Source organism: Aquarana catesbeiana, unplaced genomic scaffold (assembly GCF_042186555.1).
Source record: "Aquarana catesbeiana isolate 2022-GZ unplaced genomic scaffold, ASM4218655v1 unanchor236, whole genome shotgun sequence".
NCBI lineage: Eukaryota > Metazoa > Chordata > Amphibia > Anura > Ranidae > Aquarana > Aquarana catesbeiana.
In genome coordinates, this window is record NW_027362664.1 from 479,786 (window position 1) to 502,136 (window position 22,351).

The following is a 22,351-nucleotide window of genomic DNA, read 5'->3' on the forward strand; positions in this document are numbered from 1 at the left end:
AGTCTCTGCCACAGACTTGAATGGAATAGAAACCCGTACGATCCTCTGCCACAGGATGTAATGGTTTATGATGAATAGCAAACACAGCACTAGAACCTTTAAGCCGACCCGGCAGTACTATGCGATAGGATTACTTTAGGATACGTCCTCCAACTGAGTCACCAGGCCCCTCTCCAGACCAGCACTCTGCATGATCCTTCCATGACGGGTCCTCCCCTGGGATCTTCTCAGTTGTCCAGCTTCTTCCCGTAGGACAGACAGCACAGGACCATTCCTTTGCCACTGTGGTAGGCCCCAGACAGGCTTCTGGGCCCACCCACACGCTGCAGCAACGTGGTTCTCCCGGTCAGAGGACCACGAGGTAGTACTCCTAACACATACCTGTCAGCCAGGAGGACCAGCAGGTGGAACGAAAGACAAACCCTAAAACATGGCGTCTGCTCCATAAATACCCTCTCCCAGAATGCAACTCGGAGGACCACCTCCACCGAGTTATCTCCGGGACAGAAGAGCACCCATATGCTTCAGCGCATTGCCTTTCCAACACCGACCCATGGTGACAACGACACCCACAGGCACAGTGTGAAACTACATGCAACACAGCCAAACTGGAACAGAGGCTAAATCTGACTATGTATGAACAGATAACCCACTAAATTTACCTATTAGCGGTAGATTGAAAATCTACCAGGGCTACATGTAATAAAAATATCTTTGTTAAACAATTGGTTACATAAGAACTGTATCTATTTTTTCTTAATTTTTTTTTTGTGTTATATTTGAACTTCTGTGGTAATTCTGTAAGATATTTTAAAGAAGTGGTTACTATGATACGTTTCTCGGGGCTGCAGTTCCTCTGAACTCCACAAGATGGTGATCTCACCTCTACCCAGACAGGAAGTTTCTATGGAATAGAGACAGGAAGTGATGTCAGATACAGACAGGAAGTGATTTCAGATACAAACAGGAAGTAATTTGGAATAAAGACAAGACGTTCCATGCGGCAGGAAATAGAAGACATCACTGAAAGTAATAGCAGAGGAGGTAATACGATCTTATTTTCTATTTACACACACCGGGGTCACCTCCACCGATCACTTCCAGAAGCCCCCAGTGAGGCTCTTTGTTCTCGGTGACCCCAAACATGGCACATTGCAGACACTGAGATTCCCAAGTGATGACAAAGGCTGAGATGAGGTGCATGAATGGGGGGAGGGGTCTGTACTGGGGTGCCAGTCAGAGAGGGGGTTATGGGCAGGGGTGGCAGAAGGATGAGATGAGGATGGATAGGAATGGGTGGGACAGATGAAGGGGCAATAATATGGGCAGCCCTGGAAGGGGGATATAGGTGTTGGGAGTGATAGAGGGGCATCAGGCTGGACAGAAACTCCAGAGAGCAGCTGGCAGATGTAGGAGAGGAGTTTGAGATGTGCAGAGAGCTGATCCTGCCCCCCCCCCCACATCTCAGGGGCCCCACACACACCGAGGACCCCACACCTCATACAGGCACTCACCAGGCCCCGGGCGCTGCAGCTGGCATCAGTGACGGTCCCTCCAGAGTCCGCTCAGTATGGAGAACTTGGAGCTTATGTCTGGGGGAGGAGGAGCGGGGAGAGGAGTTGGCTGATGTTGGGGGGCGCTGTGCCTGTGCTGGGAGCAGATCAGAGACAGCAAGGGGGCTCTGCATGGAGGGGGCTCTGCAAAGGCCAAATGTGCTGCACACTCTGTTCTCAGCAATCCTAATTGGCGATCACCAGGGGAGCCTCCCCTGATCCTGGGACCCTTTACTTTGGCAGCAAGACCCTTTCCTGGTTGCGCATGTAACCTTTGCGACCATAATAGTTCTGCCACTGGTTCTGAGTAAACTAGAGGAGCTGAGGGGTCTCTGAGGCGGTAGTGGGACTAAAGGATTCTGCAAGCCTCTGAGAGTTGACTTCATCTGAAGGGCTCTGGGACCCCTGAGGAGGAAGTGTAGATGAAGGACTTTAGGGGCCTCTTAGGAAGTAATAGGACTGAACAACTCTGAGAGGTTAGTGGAGCTGAAGGGCTGTGGGGGCTCTGAAGGGGGTAGTCAGATTGCAAGGCTCTGAGGTAAGAGGGGGCTTTAGGGCTCATAGGGGCTCTATATCTCTGATGGTCCTCCCACCCCACCCTACTTTTTTGACCTTCTTAAAGAACTCCTGCCAGCAAATGGAGGACGCCTTCACCTCACCTTATCACTGGTCAAGAAAAATGTTCCAGAAAAAAATGTTCCACACAATAGACCAAGACTAAAAGAACAAACCCCTCCCCCCTGTTGTCCTCCTCCTACACACACTGAGTTGCTATTGAAAAGGACAGAACAGACTCCTCCCCCACAGCTCTGTACTCCACCATCAGAATCCTCCTGCTATCCAATCCAATCTCTTCTCTTACTGCAGAGAGTGACAGTGACATCACTCCGATCAGTCAGCAGGCTGCCGGAGATTGAAGCCTTACAGCCGGAGTTCTGGCAATTATCCTGATTAGCTAACAAATACTGTATCATCACAGAGTGGTACTGTGGATATTCCACATAGTAAAAAGTGCCACGTCCTGATTAGCTTGAGAAGAGTTCGGGTAGTAAGAGCTTGGACTTTTTAGGCACAACAAAAACAGAGTATATATATATATAAAAATGTATTTGTATTAAATAAATATGAAAAAGACATATATTAAAACCCACATCAATATATCAGCCGAGAGATAAATTATTGCAACTGTATATAACCTTGATACAACTACATGGAATCTAGAAGGAGTTAGGAACGTTCCCTAATAACAGTAGACCCCAGAGTTTAGTTATAATGCAGTAAAGCAATGTATACTTGATTGTGCTCTATATGTTTTTTGGGTTTTTTTTGTGTTTTTTAATCAGAAAGGTTTTTATTGTGTCACAAAATCAGAGGTACAATAAGAACAGACATAGGAACATCTCTTCAGGGTGTACAACAATAACAGTATAGCATACAGATGGTGATATAAGGCACTTAAAACCAGGATATGACATTTCTGTTAAAATATCTATGACCAATGAGCCCATTCCTTGTTTTTAGCACCGTACGTTCCATTGATAAGCAGATAACAGATTAAGTGACACACTGGTAGTCATGTACACTAGGGTACTGAGATTGAACCAACTACCTTCCAACGGGAAAGCAAACCAACTGAAGCCTTTTAGCACAACCAAGACCATATTGGGTTGCAGCGGTAAATACCGCTGGTCAGTCAGTAATAGAGGGGATACTTGGAATAATCAATTGTCCCATGATCAGACTCAAAACCTTAAACTTATTGTGATATGGTGAGAGTGATGAACAATTGTTTTAGGGATCTAGGGAGTTAAATTTGAAGGAGTCAATTGAGAACTAGCTGGGGTGGTGCCAGGCCCGGGGTGTCCAGCCAAGGTTGCCATATTTTATAGAATTTTTTTAACCACGTTTCTGTGTTGATACATCAGCTTTTCTTTAATTAGAGTGTTATTTACCTGCTCAATCCATCGTTTCGTTGTTGGGCTGTGCGGTGATAGCCATAAAAGAGCTATCTGCTTGCGGGCAATATACAATAATCTTAAAACAGCCACATTTGTTGGAGGGGTAAAGAATTCCTCATTAACCGCACCTAACAAGCAGGTGACGGGGTGTAGCGATACAGTGACTTGATAGACAGATGATATGGTATTAGTTACAGACCTCCAATATCTAAAGAGTTCGAGGCAGCGCCAAAGCAAGTGTATGAGGTCTCCATCGGCCCCCCCACATCTGGGGCACAGAGGGGACTCCCTCCTGCCCCATCTGTGAAGCAACACCGAGGTGTGATAAGTTCCGTGCAGGATGAATAACTGGGAGACCCTATACAATGGCAACACTGATGCTGTTGGCAGAGACTGTAAATATAGTTCCCCAGTCTTCGCCCCCAATCTCTCCTAGGTCTTGTTCCCACCTATGTCTACACGGTAGTTTGGCTGCATCCTGTGTCCTTGATAAGAGTGTGCTATATATCTGCAAGATCATGCCTTTTTTATTCTGTGCGTTAACTATGTCAGTTATTAACGGGTGTTCCAATGCGTTCCAGCCTGACCAGTTGTGTCTGCGATTGTAAAGCATGGCGAAGTTGGAGGTATCTATAAAAATTGTGTTTTGGTAGCCCAAACTAAGTCAGTGAAGGATTTAAGGATGATCTGGTTATAGAGTTGCGATTTGTAATGAATGCCCTTAGCCTCCCAGGACTGAAACCCCTCTAGTTTCTGCAGTTCCTTGTAGCAAGAGTTGTGCCACAGTGAGATGTGGACCGTGATGCCCCTCATGCCCAGACTGTGTTTGATGAGGGCCCATATTTTGAATAGTAAATGTATGGTAGGCATAGATTTAGGGAGCTGGTGGATATCTGCCTCAAGATGTGAAGCGGCGGAGAGGCCCTGTGCTCCAGAGAATAGTAAGCTGCAGATAGAGTCCGTGATATCCACCCCTCCCCAGCCACCCAGATGTTGAAGCTGTGAGGCTAGAAAATAAAGTCTCATGTTGGGGACTGGCAGTCCCCCCCTGGTCCTTACTATAGCGATTCTAGCAATCTTTTTTTTTCCAGAGTAGGCTTCTAAATATAGTGTCAATGCGTGTAAACCATCTACGTGGGATCCATTGCGGGGAGTTATGCAGTATGTATAACTGGGGTGCCCACACCATCTTTATAAGATTGGCCCTACCAGTGATTGATATAGATAACAAAAGTTTGCCATCACTCTCATTTATAGCTGGCTATAGCAGTAAGCAGCATTGGGAGGCTAAAAAGGTACCAACAAGTGTCTGGGGAATGCCCAGGAAAAAGCCAAAGTCTACTTACCACCAGCTTGCAGACAACCAAATTGACCTATCTAACAGTAAGCGTTAAAAAAGGGGTTTAGTCCGCACGCATTTGCAAACGCATGCGTGAGCCACAGAGCCACGTCATGGCACCCTTGTATCTGTGGTCCTAACACTAAACTATGAGTGTCCCCACAGTGGAGGCACATGCATTTAATGGATAAATGAGAGCAGGTGGCTGGAGGGGAGCCCACCCCTCCTTAAAGGTACAGGAGCACACCAAACACCCAGCAATAGCACAATGGCTGCAAAGGTGTTGGTGCACTGCTGGACCAATACAAACACTCACGTGATAACAAAAGCTTGCCACCACTCTCATTTATAGCTGGCTATAGCAGTAAGCAGCATTGGGAGGCTAAAAAGTGATTGATATAGGTAGCTTGCACCAGGCACTGCATTTGGCTTGTAGCTTAGTGTTGATGGGGCGTAAGTTGAGGGTCAGGTATCTGGAGGTGTCCGGGGTAACCTGAACCCCCAAATACTTAAAGGAGGAGACAACTTGAAGAGACTGGGAGTCGTCTGGCAATAATGTTGGGAGCTCATCCAAGGGTAGGAGGGCTGACTTACTGCAGTTTATGGAGAATCCAGAAAGGGTGCCAAACTTCGTGATTAGGGACATCACGTTATGCAGTGAGGTGGATGTATCTCCTAAATATAGGAGAGTGTCATCAGCATATAATGATATTTTATCAGCCATAGGGCCTCTCACAAATCTGGATATCAATGGTGATGCTCTCACCGTCTCTGCCAATGGTTCCAGGGCTAAAGCGAACAACAGGGGCGGCAATGAGCCCTCGTGCCTCTGTAAAGACGGAAAGGGTCAGAGAGAGCACCATTAATTCGTAATCTGGCCGTGGGGTTTCTTGTAGAGCAGCTGGATCCATCTAATGAAGTTATCCCCCAATCCAAACCTTTCCAGGACCTCCCACAGGTATGGCCACTCGACCCTGACGAAAGCTTTGGCAGCATCGAGTGCTAGTACTGCCCTATTAACAGGGTTGTCTACTGGGACCTGCAGATTTAGGAACACACGTCTTATGTTTAGTGCTGTGGATCTGGAGGGAATGAACCCTGACTGATCCCTGTGAATGAGCTTTTGTATGACAGATGCTAGACGAGTAGCCAATACCCTGGCCAGAAGTTTCACGTCTGTCATTAGCAGGGAGATGGGCCTGTAGGAGTCCGGGAGGAGGGGATCTTTACCTGGCTTGGGTATTAGAATTATAGTAGCCTCCGTCATAGATGGGGGCAATTGACCTAGTTCTAGGGCCTCCATTAAGGTCTGCTTTAATTGTGGTAGCAAGGTGTCAGCATATTTTTTGTAGACCTCTGCCAGCAGCCCGTCCGCCCCTGGAGATTTACCAGGAAGGGAGAGGGCCAGAGACTCTAGTAATTTGTCGGTTGTGAGGGGGGCATTTAACATGTCCCTATCAGACCGATCGAGGCAAGGCAGAGTACACCCGGAGAGGAAGTCCCGGATATCTGTGGGAGCGGAGGAGACCTTGGAGGAGTACACTTCTATATAGAATGCTAGGAATGTCGCCATCACCCCTGGGTGAGTAATCACCACCTTGCCCAAGGTGTCCTGGACCACCGCTATGAAGGAGGAACCTCTACTGGACTTGGCCATTATGGCTAGCATGTGTCCGGTGTTCTCCCCCTCCTAATAGTATTTTTGTTGCAAAAAGAAACGTTTGTTTTCTGCTTTCGATTTTGTCATGTGGTTGGCCAACTTTTGTGCTTCCGACCATCTCCGTTCGGTCTGGTCAGTTGGGTGTGTTGTGTACCCTGACTCCGCCTCTCTTAGTTCCTGTAGGACAAATAGCTCCCAGGCCTTGGTCTTCGTCTTTATGGAGGAAATTGTTTTTATGAACTGGCCTCTGAGAAGGCCTTAAGGGTGTCCCAGTACATACCTGAGGACGCTGTGTTTTTATTAATGGTGATAAAATCCGCAAGAGCGGTAATTACTGGGTCTGGTGTAGTAAATAAGGAGAGCCAGACTGGATTTATTTTCCATTGTTTCCTCTTGCTGGGGCCAGGGGTAGTTACAGTGGCCCAGTATGGCGAGTGGTCAGTTCATACTGCGCATCAGCAATAAAAGCTAGCATTTCCTCATTGCAAAGACCAAGGTCAATTCTAGAGAGGCCCCTGTGTGATGCAGAGTGGCAGGAATAAGTCTTAGCGTGAGGGTTTTTTAGGCGCCAGACATCATGTAGTCCCATCTTCGCTAGAAGATTGGCAAATGGTGTCGGGCCGTCCGCCTTTAATCGATTGGGGTGAGCCATCGTAAATTTATCTAGCTGGAAGCTTAGGTAGTTATTGAAGTCGCCCACAATGATGGCTGGGACATTGGGATGGTGGGCCAAAAAACCTGCCAAAATTTTAAGGACTTCTGCGGAGAAGGGAGGAGGTATATATATATATATATATAGGCTAAAAAACATTCTAGTCCTTCCAGGTTGCATCTAGGAAAAATATATCTCCCATTGTCATCTATTACTGAGAGTGAGCAAGTAAAGGGAATCTCCTGGGGGATCAGTATACTCACTCCCCGAGAGAACGAGGAATAGGCAGAGTGAAACTGTTTGCTGAACATACGAGCCGAGAATTGTACGGATTGCTCCTTATGCATATGCGTTTCTTGTAGACAAATTATGGAGGCCCATAAGCTCTTAGCCACATGTGTTACAGCCAACCTTTTCACCCCGCTACCCAGGCCCCGCACATTCCAACTTAGCACCACATGAGATCTAGCCATGACATATTATTATGAAATATCTGACCAACAAATAGCTTTCGGGGGAGAGTGTAATCTCCCCCCATATAACTTACATATGCACCATACCATCGTTCGTGTAAAGGCAACACAAAAATTACCCCTTGAGTATGCCGAAGTTCAGTTGTTGCGTGATCGGCAATAAACAGAAGGAGCACCCCTCTAGAATTCTGAGTGGGGTCTTGGTCTGTGGAAAGAAGCAATAAATAGGCCAACAGGGCCTTTGTAAAATACTTTGAAGAAAATGTTCGTCCTAAGGGGGCTTCAAGGCATCTTGAGTGTGGGGGACTGTGTTTCTAGGCCTGTCTTCAGTGCGTCTCGTAAGCCTAAATGGCGCACCGGGGGACACGGGGTTGATAACATCTTCTTCTCTCATCTTTTAGCACATCCGCCTTGCCAAACATGAAGTAACAGTGGAAATTTGTGTACAGTGACGGAGTTTGCGTTTAGTACACCGTGAGTTTGCGTTCCTTAGGCATCCAGGCTACGATTAGCTGCTTCCTCCCAGATTGAGTGTTCCTCTCTGTCCAGCCATTGCAACACCAGCTGTGGTTTGTCGAAGAAGTGGACTTGGTCTCTTGCCACCACATGGAGGCGGGAGGGGTAAAGCATGGAATATTGGACGTTGAGGGCCCTCAGTCGATTTTTTACATCATTGAATTGTGCTCTCTTATTCCTAGCTTTTGAGAGGAAAACGTCTCTATCTTTATAATTAAGTAGCTTGAATAAGAACGTACGGGAAGGGTTGCCCGAAGGTAATGGTCTCATGGGTACTATATGAGCTCTTTCAACACAAAACATGGGAGAAAAGGAGTCTTTTCCATATATCTGGAGAAGCCACTGTTCAATAAATTCTACTGGGTTCTTCCCTCCGGTCTTAGTAATGCTGATCGCTCGGACATTGTTTCTCCTCATCCTGTTTTCCATGTCATCTATGCGGGCAGCTTGCTTGTCTACTGCCATTGAGTTGTAGTGCACCTCGCATTGTGTAGGGGCCCAGTCATCCTCCAACATGCTTAATCTGCCTACTAATGCAGTGGTGCGGTCCCGCAGTTTTTGCATGTTATGCCTAACAAAGGACAGCTCAGTTTTGACTACTTTGGTTTCTGACGTCAGGGCTGCTATAGAAGTATTGCAGGATAACACTGTGGCCATAATGTCTCTAAGTGTGGATTCTGGGCTGTCATGGTCAGGGTGACGGGCTGACAGTATATCTGATACACAGAGCAGAGTGGGCCGCTGATCCCCGCCTGGACATGGGGTATCGTGAAACCGAGGACACCGCCATGTAGCTGAGGATGTCGGCAATCAGTTCCGGTATCCTGAACCGCGGAACGAGACGTTAAATGCGCCGTTAGCAGGATTATATGCAGGATCTTTGGCGGAGCAGAGAGTCCGTGCTGCCGGTCACATCTGCCGCTAAGCCATCCCCCTGTGCTCTACATGTTACACGCCATGCGCTTCTTCAGGAGCATTTATGGTGACTATTAGATGAGGAAAAGAAAACATAAATAGAACATACAATTTACACAATGTAGATTAATAAGTAAATTATAGCACTCCATTTCACACAACCCATAGGTGGCTTAATCATGGAATCCCCTACATAGGCAAAAAAGGGGGGGCAAACCATACAAATCAGTCAAATGAAGGGTTGTATTTATCATTCCTTGTCTGCAGATCTAAAGCTAATCAAAACCAGCTCAGAAACCAAACAAACCCAACAGAGAAAAGGAAATTTCTGATCCGGTAGGTCAAGAGGGTCCCAGGAGCCAAAAAAAAAAAAAATCAGATGCTTAACAGTCCAGACTAAATGTGTTCCCATGGGGGCAGTAGTTCTTTAAGTATATCAACCCTCCTATTACCCCCCTCACATCCACATCCTATTATTGTGAGACCAATAACATCCAAATAATTCTTACTTTCATTTCCCAAAGTTATCCGTCTACAAGGAGACCTGTATAGATCAAATGACGGGACCAATGAGGATGGAGGAGGACCGGAGTCACATGATTGAGAAGATACTAAACCTCACCCTGGAGATCATCTACCTGCTGACCGGAGAGGTGAGGGGGATTCTGGGAGGTCACATGACATCACTCTTATCTCTATTAATAAAAGACAGACCTGACCGGAGAGGTGAGGAGGATTCTGAGAGGTCACATGACATCACTCTTATCTCTATTAATAAAACACAGACCTGACCGGAGAGGTGAGGAGGATTCTGGGAGGTCACATGACATCACTCTTATCTCTATTAATAAAACACAGACCTGACCGGAGAGGTGAGGAGGATTCTGGGAGGTCACATGACATCACTCTTATCTCTATTAATAAAACACAGACCTGACCGGAGAGGTGAGGAGGATTCTGGGATTCTAACATGATATTCCTATTGGTTCTCCAATACAGAGATTTCCTCTTGTGAAGTCAGGTGATCATATGACCATCACAGTGCCGCCACGTGACTCCCTAAAACCTGAGACACACAAGATGCAGAAGATTCTAGAAGTCACCAAGAAGATGATGGAGCTGCTGAGGGGAGAGGTGAGCGGTGCTGGGAATTCTGGGACATTATCCAGTAACAGACAAGGGATGTGTCTGGATGGTGACTGTATCATTGTGTGTGTCAGGTTCCTATAAGGTGTCAGGATGTCACTGTCTATTTCTCCATGGAGGAGTGGGAGTATTTAGAAGGACACAAGGATCTCTACAAGGACATCATGATGGACAATCGGCAGAATTTGAATTTTGTGAAGACTGTAAGTAAGGAATTTCCCCGGAATGAGACGATATTGAACCTCACCCTGGAGATCCTCAGTCTGCTGACTGGAGAGGTGAGTGTAATGAAGGGGTTAAATCTGACTCTGTACACTGGGATGTATTCAGTCACTTTAATTCTTCTGATGTTCTTCTAATCCAGTGTTTCTCAACCTTTTTGCCTTTTGAGGAACCCTTGGCAGAAAATAGATCTTGAGGAACCCCTAAAATAATTTTCAGATCAACAGCTCACGGAACATCTGTGTAATTAGCGAGCTGTTGATATAACAATTATTATTTTTAGATATAGCATTAAATAATAGAACACATATTAAAAAGACTTCTTTAATGTGAAACTTAGGCTTTCTTTTTTCTGCACAGATACTAAATTCTGGGTCGAACTTGGGATATGCACACACAAATTTCATTTTCAACTAAAATTCACCAGGTCAGGGCACAGGGGAGTCACCAGGACAGGGTAAAGGGGTCTTGTCAGGGCACAGGGGGTCCTCAGGACAGAGAACAGGGGAGACACCAGGACAGGGTACAGGGGTGTCACTGGGTCAAGGTACAGGGGTGTCACCAGGTCAGGGCACAGGGGCGTCCTCAGGACAGAGTACAGGGGAATCAGCAGAGCAGGGCATATGGGAGTCTTTGGGTCAGTAAACAGGGGGGTCAAAAGCTTAGTGATGTCTTCAGGACAGAGAGCAGGGGTGTCACCAGGGCAGGGCACAGGGGTGTCACCAGGGCAGGGCACAGGGGTGTCACCAGGGCAGGGAACACAAAAGTCATCATGTCAGGGAACAGGGGGGTCACAAGGTCTGGGCACAGGAGGTCTGTAGTAGTGTTTATTTTCCTCCATATGCAGAGCTGCAAAGGGAAGCTGCTGACACATGTCTGTTATGGTGTGCTGATCCCAGCCAGCTCTCCTCTCTCATCCATCCCAGGTGATGACACACACAAGTGCCTGGGATAGACAGAAGCGGGGGGGCGGTGGGGATCAGTGGAGTAGAGTTAGGATTAGAGGGAGTACAGGTATGCTGTACACATGTCACCTATTGTGCTCATCTCACTACAGCATTCCACGCCTGCTGGAATCAATAGCCACTGATGAGAGAGGGAGACAAGATACTTCTCACATACTGCACGCCCTCCTTTAGTCCAGCTCCACCCTCTGCAGTGATGTCACAGTAGCCGGAACTACAGGGGAGGCATCAGGTATCATTGCGCATTGTCAGTACTCACTGTCAGTGTCCATTGGGCAGATATACATCATTCCACAACACCTACCTAACAGGGGCAGGTATTATTTAAAATTTTTTGTATAGCCCATTAATTTCAATGGGCTGCCTAACACGTGGGAATTCATGATTTTTTTAAAAGTGTGTTGGACCTAACTACATGCTACTGTGTCAACTGCACACATCTGCAAAGGGAAAGGAGTAAGAGTAAGGAGGAGGACTCATAGTGGAACTTCCCCTTTTAGGTGAAGTTTTGCTTTAACTAGATCAGTCAGTAAATGGTTAAATAGAAAAAGTTGATCAGTTACATAGTTACATAGTAGGCGAGGTTGAAAAAAAGACACACGTCCATCAAGTCCAACCTATGTGTGTGATTATGTGCCAGTATTACATTACATATCCCTGTATGTTGCGGTCATTCAGGTGATTATCTAATAGTTTCTTGAAGCTATCAATGCTCCCCGCTGAGACCACCGCCTGTGGAAGGGAATTCCACATCCTTGCCGCTCTTACAGTAAAGAACCCTCTACGTAGTTTAAGGTTAAACCTCTTTTCTTCTAATTGTAATGAGTGGCCACGAGTCTTATTAAACTCTCTTCTGCGAAAAAGTTTTATCCCTATTGTGGGGTCACCAGTACAGTATTTGTAAATTGAAATCATATCCCCTCTCAAGCGTCTCTTCTCCAGAGAGAATAAGTTCAGTGCTCGCAACCTTTCCTCATAACTAATATCCTCCAGACCCTTTATTAGCTTTGTTGCCCTTCTTTGTACTCGCTCCATTTCCAGTACATCCTTCCTGAGGACTGGTGCCCAGAACTGGACAGCATACTCCAGGTGCGGCCAGACCAGAGTCTTGTAGAGCGGGAGAATTATCGTTTTATCTCTGGAGTTGATCCCCCTTTTAATGCATGCCAATATTCTGTTTGCTTTATTAGCAGCAGCTTGGCATTGCATGCCATTGCTGAGCCTATCATCTACTAGGACCCCCAAGTCCTTTTCCATCCTAGATTCCCCCAGAGGTTCTCCCCCCAGTGTATAGATTGCATTCATATTTTTGCCACCCAAATACATTATTTTACATTTTTCTACATTGAACCTCATTTGCCATGTAGTCGCTCACCCCATTAATTTGTTCAGATCTTTTTGCAAGGTTTCCACATCCTGCGGAGAAGTTATTGCCCTGCTTAGCTTAGTATCATCTGCAAATACAGAGATTGAACTGTTTATCCCATCCTCCAGATCGTTTATGAACAAATTAAATAGGATTGGTCCCAGCACAGAACCCTGGGGAACCCCACTACCCACCCCTGACCATTCTGAGTACTCCCCATTTATCACCACCCTCTGAACACGCCCTTGTAGCCAGTTTTCAATCCATGTACTCACCTTATCGTCCATGCCAACGCACCTTATTTTGTACAGTATGCTTTTGCAAAATCCAGATATACCACGTCTACGGGCCTTCCTTTATCTAGATGGCAACTCACCTCCTCATAGAAGGTTAATAGATTGGTTTGGCAAGAACGATTCTTCATGAATCCATGCTGATTAATGCTAATGATATCGTTCTTATTACTAAAATCTTGTATATAGTCCCTTATCATCCCCTCCATACTATTGATGTTGGGCTAACTGGTCTGTAATTCCCAGGGATGTTTTTTGAGCCCTTTTTAAATATTGGTGCTACATTGGCTTTTCTCCAATCAGCTGGTACCATTCCAGTCAGTAGACTGTCAGTAAAAATTAGGAACAACGGTCTGGCAATCACCTGACTGAGTTCCCTAAGTACCCTCGGATGTAAGCCATCTGGTCCCGGTGATTTATTAATGTTAAGTTTCTCAAGTCTAATTTTAATTCCGTCCTCTGTTAACCATGGAGGTGCTTCCTGTGTCGTGTCATGAGGATAAACACTGCAGTTTTGGTTACTGAAGCCCCCCGATTCACTCGTGAAGACTGAGGAGAAGAATAAATTCAATACCTTTGCCATCTCCCCATCCTTTGTAACCAGATGTCCTTCCTCATTCTTTATGGGGCCAATATGTTGTTATATAGAGTTGGTGATGACGGTGTATGGAGGGGAGAGAAGAGTTGTATAGAATAGAGGAAGTGAACTGAAGGGAACCAGACTAGGGGAGAGGAGTGGGAAGACCAGCTACTTATAGTGGGAAGACCAGCTACTTATAGTGGGAAGACCAGCTACTTATAGTGGGAAGACCAGCTACATTGAGTGGGAAGCCCAGCTACATTGAGTGGGAAGCCCAGCTACATATAGTGAGAGAGGAGTGGGAAGCCCAGCTACATAGAGTGGGAGAGGAGTGGGAAGCCCAGCTACATAGAGTGGGAGAGGAGTGGGAAGCCCAGCTACATAGAGTGGGAGAGGAGTGGGAAGCCCAGCTACATATAGTGGGAGAGGAGTGGGAAGCCCAGCTACATATAGTGAGAGAGGAGTGGGAAGCCCAGCTACATATATAGTACACTAAGCTGTGCTGGGAGAAGATAAAGGCAGAACGGAATACAGCTGGTCGGCAGAGCAACAAGGAGACATCAGGGAAGATATATAGGCTGGGTAGACAGGAGACCAGATAGATCAGAGAAAACAAGGACTACATAAGTGAAGGACTGCAGGGAGCCACCAGGACACAATCAGAGATATCAGGGAGAAGGATCAGAGCTTGATTATAGGAAAGGGGATGGGGGGCATATCTGAGAAGCAGAGTGAGAATGGCAAGAATCTGGAAGGAGGAAGTGAAGGGAATATGAATGAGTCACACAGAGAGCAGAGAGGGAGTGCAGCTAACATGTAGAGCACTGAGCCGCTCTGTGATAGAATGGCAGGAAGCCAGCAGAATGTAGCTTAGCAGCTGCAGATGGACATGTTAGCTTCCTCGGCCCCCTTTGGAACTACCAGGGTCTGGGAACTGTACAGCAGGGACGGTGTAACCCCCTTATCAGTGGCCCTGCACACAAGTACTATGAATACATGAAGTGTACGTACTCTGATATCTGGTTATAGCACAACATGGCGGCATTGGGTATAGAAGAGAACATTTTCAGGTTTAGTCCAATCAGTGAGACCCATGGTTACCAGCATGCCACGCCCACTGACCACTAATTCCATGGATAACATTTCCTGGTGGGTCAGAGAGCCTTACTAGTAAAACATTAGTGACTCTATTATATGACTTCTAGAAGGAGTTATAAATCTGGCCACATTGTAATCGCATCACTGGATGGAGATGTCTGTCTTTTGCTGAATCGGGAACATTGTGGCCAATCCCTGGAGAATAAATATAGAGCTGACCATAGAGGTGAGGGATTATGGGAGAGTGATATTTATCTTTGTATAACACAGAACTGTACAGTAATAACGAAAAAATCTACTAATAATGAGACAAGGAGATCTCATAATATGACCACAAGATCTTCGAGAATCCAGAATACCATCACCATCCCCCTACCTCCATCCCCGATCCCTACAAGACACAACATGGAGAAGATTGTAGAAGTCACCAAGAAGATGATGGAGCTGCTGACAGGAGAGGTGAGCGGTGCTGGGAATTCTGGGACATTATCCAGTAACAGACAAGGGATGTGTCTGGATGGTGACTGTATCATTGTGTGTGTCAGGTTCCTATAAGGTGTCAGGATGTCACTGTCTATTTCTCCATGGAGGAGTGGGAGTATTTAGAAGGACACAAGGATCTCTACAAGGACGTCATGATGGACAATCAGCCGCCCCTCACATCACTGGGTAAGAGGAGACTTTATTGTAAAGGAGAGAGCAGTACGGAGGGTCCACCTAGATCCCCCATCATCTGATAAACACATAGAAACAATGTATTCAGTCTCAGGAGATGGGAGGCAGCGGTGTGGGACCTCTGCAACTTGTCTCATGTGAACATTTAAACTTCCAGTGATTACTGAATACCAATATTATGAGTCCTGACCCTTACACTGTATAATTTATATTGTACATTACATAGTAGGTGAGGTTGAAAAAAGACACAAGTCCATCAAGTCCAACCTATGTGTGTGATTATGTGTCAGTATTGCATTATATATCCCTGTATGTTGCGGTCGTTCAGGTGCTTATCTAATAGTTTTTTTTTAAATTATTGATGCTCCCCACTGAGACCACCACCGTGGAAAAGAATTCCACATCCTAACAGCTCTTACAATAAAGGACTATCTATGCAGTTTAAGGTTAAACCTCCTTTCTTCTAATTTTAGTGAATGGCCACGTGTCTTTTTAAATTCTTTTGCAGAAAAGTTTTCTCCCTATTGTGGGGTCACCAGTCCGGTATTTGTATATTGAAATCATATCCCCTCTCAAGCGTCTCTTCTCCAGAGAGAATAAGTTCAGTGCTCGCAACCTTTCCTCATAACTAAGCTCCTCCAGCCCCTTTATTAGCTTTGTTGCCCTTCTTTGTACTCGCTCCATTTCCAGTACATCCTTCCGGAGGACTGGTGCCCAGAACTGGACAGCATACTCCAGGTGCGGCCGGACCAGAGTGTTGTAGAGCGGGAGAATTATCGTTTTATCTTTGGAGTTGATCCTGTTTTTAATGCCAACATTCTGTTTGCTTTGTTAGCAGCAGCTTGGCATTGCTGAGCCTATCATCTACTAGGACCCCCAAGTCCTTTTCCATCCTAGATTCCCCCAGAGGTTTGGCAAGAACGATTCTTCACGAATCCATGCTGATTACTGCTAATGATACCGTTCTCATGACTAAAATCTTGTATATTATTATTATACATAATTTATATAGCGCCAACAGTTTGCGCAGCGCTTTGTATGATTATATTCTCCCCTGACTGTCCTATGAGGCGGCGTGACCCCTGATCCTCTGTCTGGACAGTGCGGATTGGCCCTGTGCTGATCACATGCCCCCCCAAAAAAAAAGAAAACTCTTTAGAAATACATAAACTGAGCATGTGCAGAGTGCCCTCAAAGCTGTTCTATCAGCAGAAGTCTGCCAGCTCCCAAATACACGGCAGACCTGCAGTGCATCTTCACATGTGTGGACAGGAATTTCAAGATGGTGGTGCACTAGGAGTGGGGCGCATGGAGGACTTCAACAGCAAACAGACAACGCTGAACTTCATGAACTAGTAAGTGTGCATTCTTTAAATCTCAGACAAGGACAGTTGTTACCTGGTTAAATATCAGTTCTAGCAAGGTAGAGTGCAGTTCCTCTTTAAAGGAACCCTGAGTGTGCAAAGTCACAGAGTCCTTTTAAACTACTATGCTGAATACCCATGATACCCCCTTGATATACCCTGTTATATGCAAGCCCTAAACCTGGAAACAACCCATTATTTTTCCTAAGGACAACAGGCAAGGGGTCTTCTGCCAGCAGAAACCATATCCCAGCAGGATGTCAATGGGGAGTTTGGCTTCTGCCAGTTTATTGGCAGATGCAATCCAATTTGATGCTATAAGACAGTGGTCTCCAAACTGCAGCCTGGGGGCCAGATGTAGCCCTTGCTTGCTTTTAGCTGGCCCTTGGGGCACCATTTCATCCACTGACACAAGCAATGTAGCACATCCCCCCCCCCCCCCATCTGACACCAACAAAGGTGTAAAATTAGTCCTTTCTTGTATTAAGAGAGGTATGGACTCCAGAGAGAGAGATATCATTTTGCCCCTGTACAAATCATTAGTAAGACCTCATCTGGAATATGCCGTTCAGTTTTGGGCACCAGTTCTCAAAAAGGATATTGGGGAACTGGAGAAAGTGCAGAGAAGGGCAACCAAACTGATAAGAGGCATGGAGGAGCTCAGCTATGAGGAAAGATTAGAGGAACTGAATTTATTCACTCTTGAGAAGAAGAGATTAAGGGGGGATATGATCAACATGTATAAATATATAAGGGGTCCATATAGTGAACTTGGTGTTGAGTTATTCACTTTAAGGTCAACACTGAGGACAAGGGGGCACTCTTTACATCTAGAGGAAAAGAGATTTCTCCAAATATGGAAAGGTTTCTTCACAGTAAGAGCTGTGAAAACGTGGGATAGACTCCCTCCAGAGGTGGTTCTGGCCAGCTCAGTAGATTGCTTTAAGAGAGGCCTGGATTATTTCCTAAATGTACAGAATATAACTGGGTACTGACATTTATTGGTAAAGTTGATCCAGGGAAAATCTGATTACCTCTGGGATCAGGAAGGAATTTTTTTCCCCTGCTGTAGCAAATTGGATCATGCTTTTTTCGCCTTCTTCTGGATCAACTGTGGGTATAGGATTGGGTATATGGCATTGTATGATATTTTTATTTATTTATATATATATATATTTTTTGTGGTTGAACTAGATGGACTTGTGTCTTTTTTCAACCTGACTAACTATGTAACAGTTATTCTCATTGACATCAACAATGGGGCCCGATGACCCCAATGATGGGGCACAGTTCCTCCCAATGAGACCAACAATGGGGCTAATAACACCAATGATAGGGCACATTTCCTCCAAGTGACCCAAACAATAGGGCACGATTCCTCACAATAACACCAACAATGGGGCAGTATTCCTCCCAATTACACCAATGCTAGGGCACAGTTCCTCCCAATGACCCCAATTCCTCCAAATGACACCAACAATGGGGCTCAAGGACACCAATGGTGGGGCACAATTCCTCCCAATGAGACCAATGGTGGGGCACAGTTCCTCCCAATGAGACCACAATGGGGCTAATAACACCAATGACAGGGCACATTTCCTCCAAATGACCCAAACAATGGGGCACAATTCCTCACAATGACACCACCAATAATGGGGCCCAGTGACACCAATGATGGGGCACAACTCCTCCCAGTGACACCAATGATGGGGCAACATTTTTCTCACTGACACCAAAGATGGGGTATTGTTTACTCCCACTGATGCTGGGACATTTTCTACTCCCACCGGCCACACTCTGACCCCCCCTAAAGTCTAAAGGACAGTAAACTGGCCCTGTGTTTAAAAAGTCTGGAGACCCATGCCAATGAATACAGACTTTTTTTAAAGTTCCGGATAGACTGTGGTAGAGTCAGAACCCCTGTCATGTTTTTATTACTGTTCCTGATGGGGAGACCCCCCCCCCTGTATTTAGCAGGGTGACCATTATTAATGATAGAAAATCCAACATTTTATGGTTGTCCCTAGAACAGGAATAGAGGGGAATCCTACCAACTGGAACCAATGCAAACAGGTGTAGTGGTGCTGCTACCTTTCTTCAATCCTCAGCTCCATGAGTAAGCTCTGACAACCGAAACACGTTGAATTTTTTACAGCTGTTTCACGTCATTTCTAAAAAGGATATTGCCATTTGAAGTTTACCTGAGTGCCAGCTGTCCCTCCAGTGGTTCACAGTACCAACTGGAACGCCTGTTTTGGTTATAACGATCCCTTATCATCCCCTCCAAGAGCTTGCATACAATTAAAAGTTAGGCTAACTGGTCTGTAATTCCAAGGGGTATATCTTGGCCCTTTTTTAAATATTGGTGCTACGTGGCTTTTTTCCAATCAGCTGGTACCATTCCAGTCAGTAGACTATTTGTATAAATTAGGAACAATGGTCTGGCAATCACTTGATTGAGTTCTTTAAGGACCCTCAGGTGCAAGCCATCTGGTCCCGGTGACTTATTATGTTTTTCAAGTCTATTTCTAATTCTGTCCTCTATTAGCCATGAGGGTGCTTCCTGTGATATGTCATGAGGATAAACATTGCAGTTTTGGTTACTGAAGCCCTCCGATTCCATCGTGAAGACCAAGGAGAAAAATAAATTCAAAACCTTTGCCATCTCTCCATCCTTAGTAACCAGATTCCCTTTATCTTTATGGGACCAATATGATCTGAGCTCCCTTTCTTACCATTTATGTACTTAAAGAATTTCTTGGGATTTTTTATTGCTCTCCTCCACTATATGCCTTTCGTGTTCTATCTTAGCCGCCCTGATTGCACCCTTACATTTCTTGTTGCATTCTTTGTAAAGTTGGAATGCTGCTGATGATCCCTCAGCCTTGTATATTTTGGAGGCCTTCTCCTTTGCTTTTATATGCATTTTTACATTGGAGTTAAGCCACACAGGACTTTTATTAGCTCTTTTAAATGTATTTCCCATTGGGATGCACTAGCTAATGCCCTTATTTAATATGCTCCTAAAGCATACCCATTTTTCCTCCGTGTTCTTTTTTCCTAATGCCGCGTACACACGAGCGGATTTTCCATCAGAAAAATCTTGGATGGTTTTTTTGACGGAATTCCGCTCAAGCTTGGCTTGCATACACACGGTCACACAAAAGTTCGCTGAACTTTCAACCGCCAAGAACGCCATGACGTACAACACTACGACGAGCCGAGAAAATGAAGTTCAATGCTTCCGAGCGTGCGTCGAATTGTTTCCGAGCATGCGTAGGAATTTTGCGCATTGGAATTGCTATAGACATTCGGAATCTCCGATCGGAACTTTTTCTGACCGAAAAATTGAGAACATGCTCTCAATCTTTTGCTGGCTGGAATCCAGCCAGCAAAAGTCTGATGGAGCATACACACGGTCAGAATTTCCGACCAAAAGCTTTCATCGGTCTTTTGCTGGCCGAATTTCCGATCGTGTGTACGTGGCATTAGATTTTAGCCCAATTATTATCCTTTAGCAGGGATCGTAGTTTAGGGAAGTTGGCTCTTTAGAAAATTAGTGTCTTTGTATTCCCCTTATGTTTCCTCTTTATGTGATTTTATACTAAAACAAACTAGTTGGTGCATTTACCATCTGACCCATGAAATTGTCCTGCAAGACTTTTAGGGACTGGCGAGCCTTAGATGAATGCGTGGTTCCTTCCACCCAGTCTATGTCTGAATAATTAAAATCCCCCATTATAATGACACTTTCCATTTTTGCCGCTAATCCAAATTGTGATAGGAGGTCCGCCTCTTCCCTCTGGTTAGGGGGCCTATAGCATACTCCCCCTTAGTTTTCTACCTTTGTAGCTCTACCCATAAGGATTCCACCTCCTCCCTTAGTGATGTCATCTCTCACATTCACTTGTACATCATTTTTGATATACAGGCATACCCCTCCCCCTTTTTTACCCTCTTTATCCCTGCGATATAGGGAATACCCTTAAATGGTTGCTAGCGAATCATGAGTGCTGTCGAACCAAGTCTCTGTAATTCCTACAAAAATCGAAATCCTCCTCTTACAACAGTAGCTCTAGTTCTCCCATCTTGTCCGCCAGACTCCTGACATTGGTGAATATGCCACATAGTTTAAACCGGTTGCATATCTCCTTATTGGGTGTTCTGGAGTTGCAAATAGGACTTGTTACTATACTTACCTTGGGTCTAGGTGCTTTAGTCAATCTACCACTAATGCCCCCCAATACTACCCTCTGGAATATGTTCCACGCTGACTATGTCTACCTCTGGACACTCCCCCCATCGCCTAGTTTAAAAGCCACTTCGGCCATCTTCACCCCCAGCAGATCTGCACTTCCCTACTTAGTTGCAGTCTGTCCCTTTTATATAGAGCTGGTAAACAACTGAGAAGTCTCCCCAGTCCTCCAGGAACCCAAACCCTTCCTTTCTACACCAGCTCCTCAGCCACTTGTTTACTTCCCTAATCTCCCTCTGTCTTTCTGGTGTGGCTTGAGGTACCGGTAGTATTTCTGAAAATACTAACTTGGAGGTCCTTTTTTTCAATTTTAAGTCCCTAAAATCGTTTTTTAGGACACTCCATCTTTCTCTGACTTTGTCATTGGTGCCAACTTGCACCATGACAGCCGCAGCTTCCCCAGCCCCTCCCAATAATCTGTCCACCAGATCCGTGATGTGCTGAACCTGAGCGCCCGGTAGACAACATACAGTTCAGCGCTTCAGGTCTTTGTGACAGATTGCCCTCTCTGTCCTTCTAAGAATTGAGTCCCCTACCACCGGAATCTGTCTTTCTTCTCCCTTGGCTTTACTCCCACCCTCACTGGAGGAGTTATTCCCCTGGCAGCTAGGAGAGTCCCTCAGCTCCGGCAGTGTTGGTCCCTGACTTTCACCAATGTCACTCAATGAGGCATACTTATTGGGATGTTCCAGCCCAGGACCCCTGCACTATATACTCTTTGTTGTACTTTACATACTCCTGACCTCTGCGCTATATACTCTATGCCGCTACCTGTAGAGTCAGTGATTGAGTGATTGTTGACCTGACCCAGCCCATTGGTGAGTATGGGGTCCCACATTCAGACCCCTATGATCACTAACCTCTCCACCAATTTTGTGAGTCCCAGTGCGAGTCCTTTGTGTGTGTGTGTGTGTGTGTGTGTATGTATATATATATGTGTGTGTGTATGTATATATATATATATATATATATATATATATATATATATATATATATATATATATACTCTATGTTGTACATTACATAGTCCTGACCCCTGCACTATATACTCTGTTGTACGTTACATCATTCTGATACTATATAGTCCTATCTGTTGTATCTTATACAATATGTTGTACATTACATAGGCCTGACTTCTGCTCTCTCCCCTCTACTCACTGCTATATATACACATAATTTGTATTCTCTTTTGTTACACCCATTTCCTACCAGCTGGACATTTTATATCTAAAGATTTGATTGGAGCACAGACTTTCACGTGCTGATAATAATGTGGATGCTGGAACATTAAACAGAAAGTGATAATGAGGGAGGAGCCAAT

General features: G+C 45.4%; 1 protein-coding gene across 2 annotated transcripts in view; it reads left to right on the forward strand.

Moving 5' to 3' along the window:
* The first annotated feature begins 938 nt into the window (after positions 1–938).
* The window catches only part of LOC141121960 (uncharacterized), a 70,091-nt gene continuing 48,678 nt past the window's right edge, over positions 939–22,351 (forward strand). For both annotated transcript variants that reach the window (XM_073611732.1, XM_073611733.1), the window contains exons 1-6: positions 939–1,044; positions 9,591–9,719; positions 10,066–10,200; positions 10,287–10,490; positions 15,007–15,195; positions 15,282–15,405. In XM_073611732.1, coding sequence (XP_073467833.1) covers positions 9,624–9,719; positions 10,066–10,200; positions 10,287–10,490; positions 15,007–15,195; positions 15,282–15,405 — 748 coding nt within the window. In that variant the 5' untranslated portion in view covers positions 939–1,044; positions 9,591–9,623. The remainder of the gene's footprint in view (positions 1,045–9,590; positions 9,720–10,065; positions 10,201–10,286; positions 10,491–15,006; positions 15,196–15,281; positions 15,406–22,351) is intronic.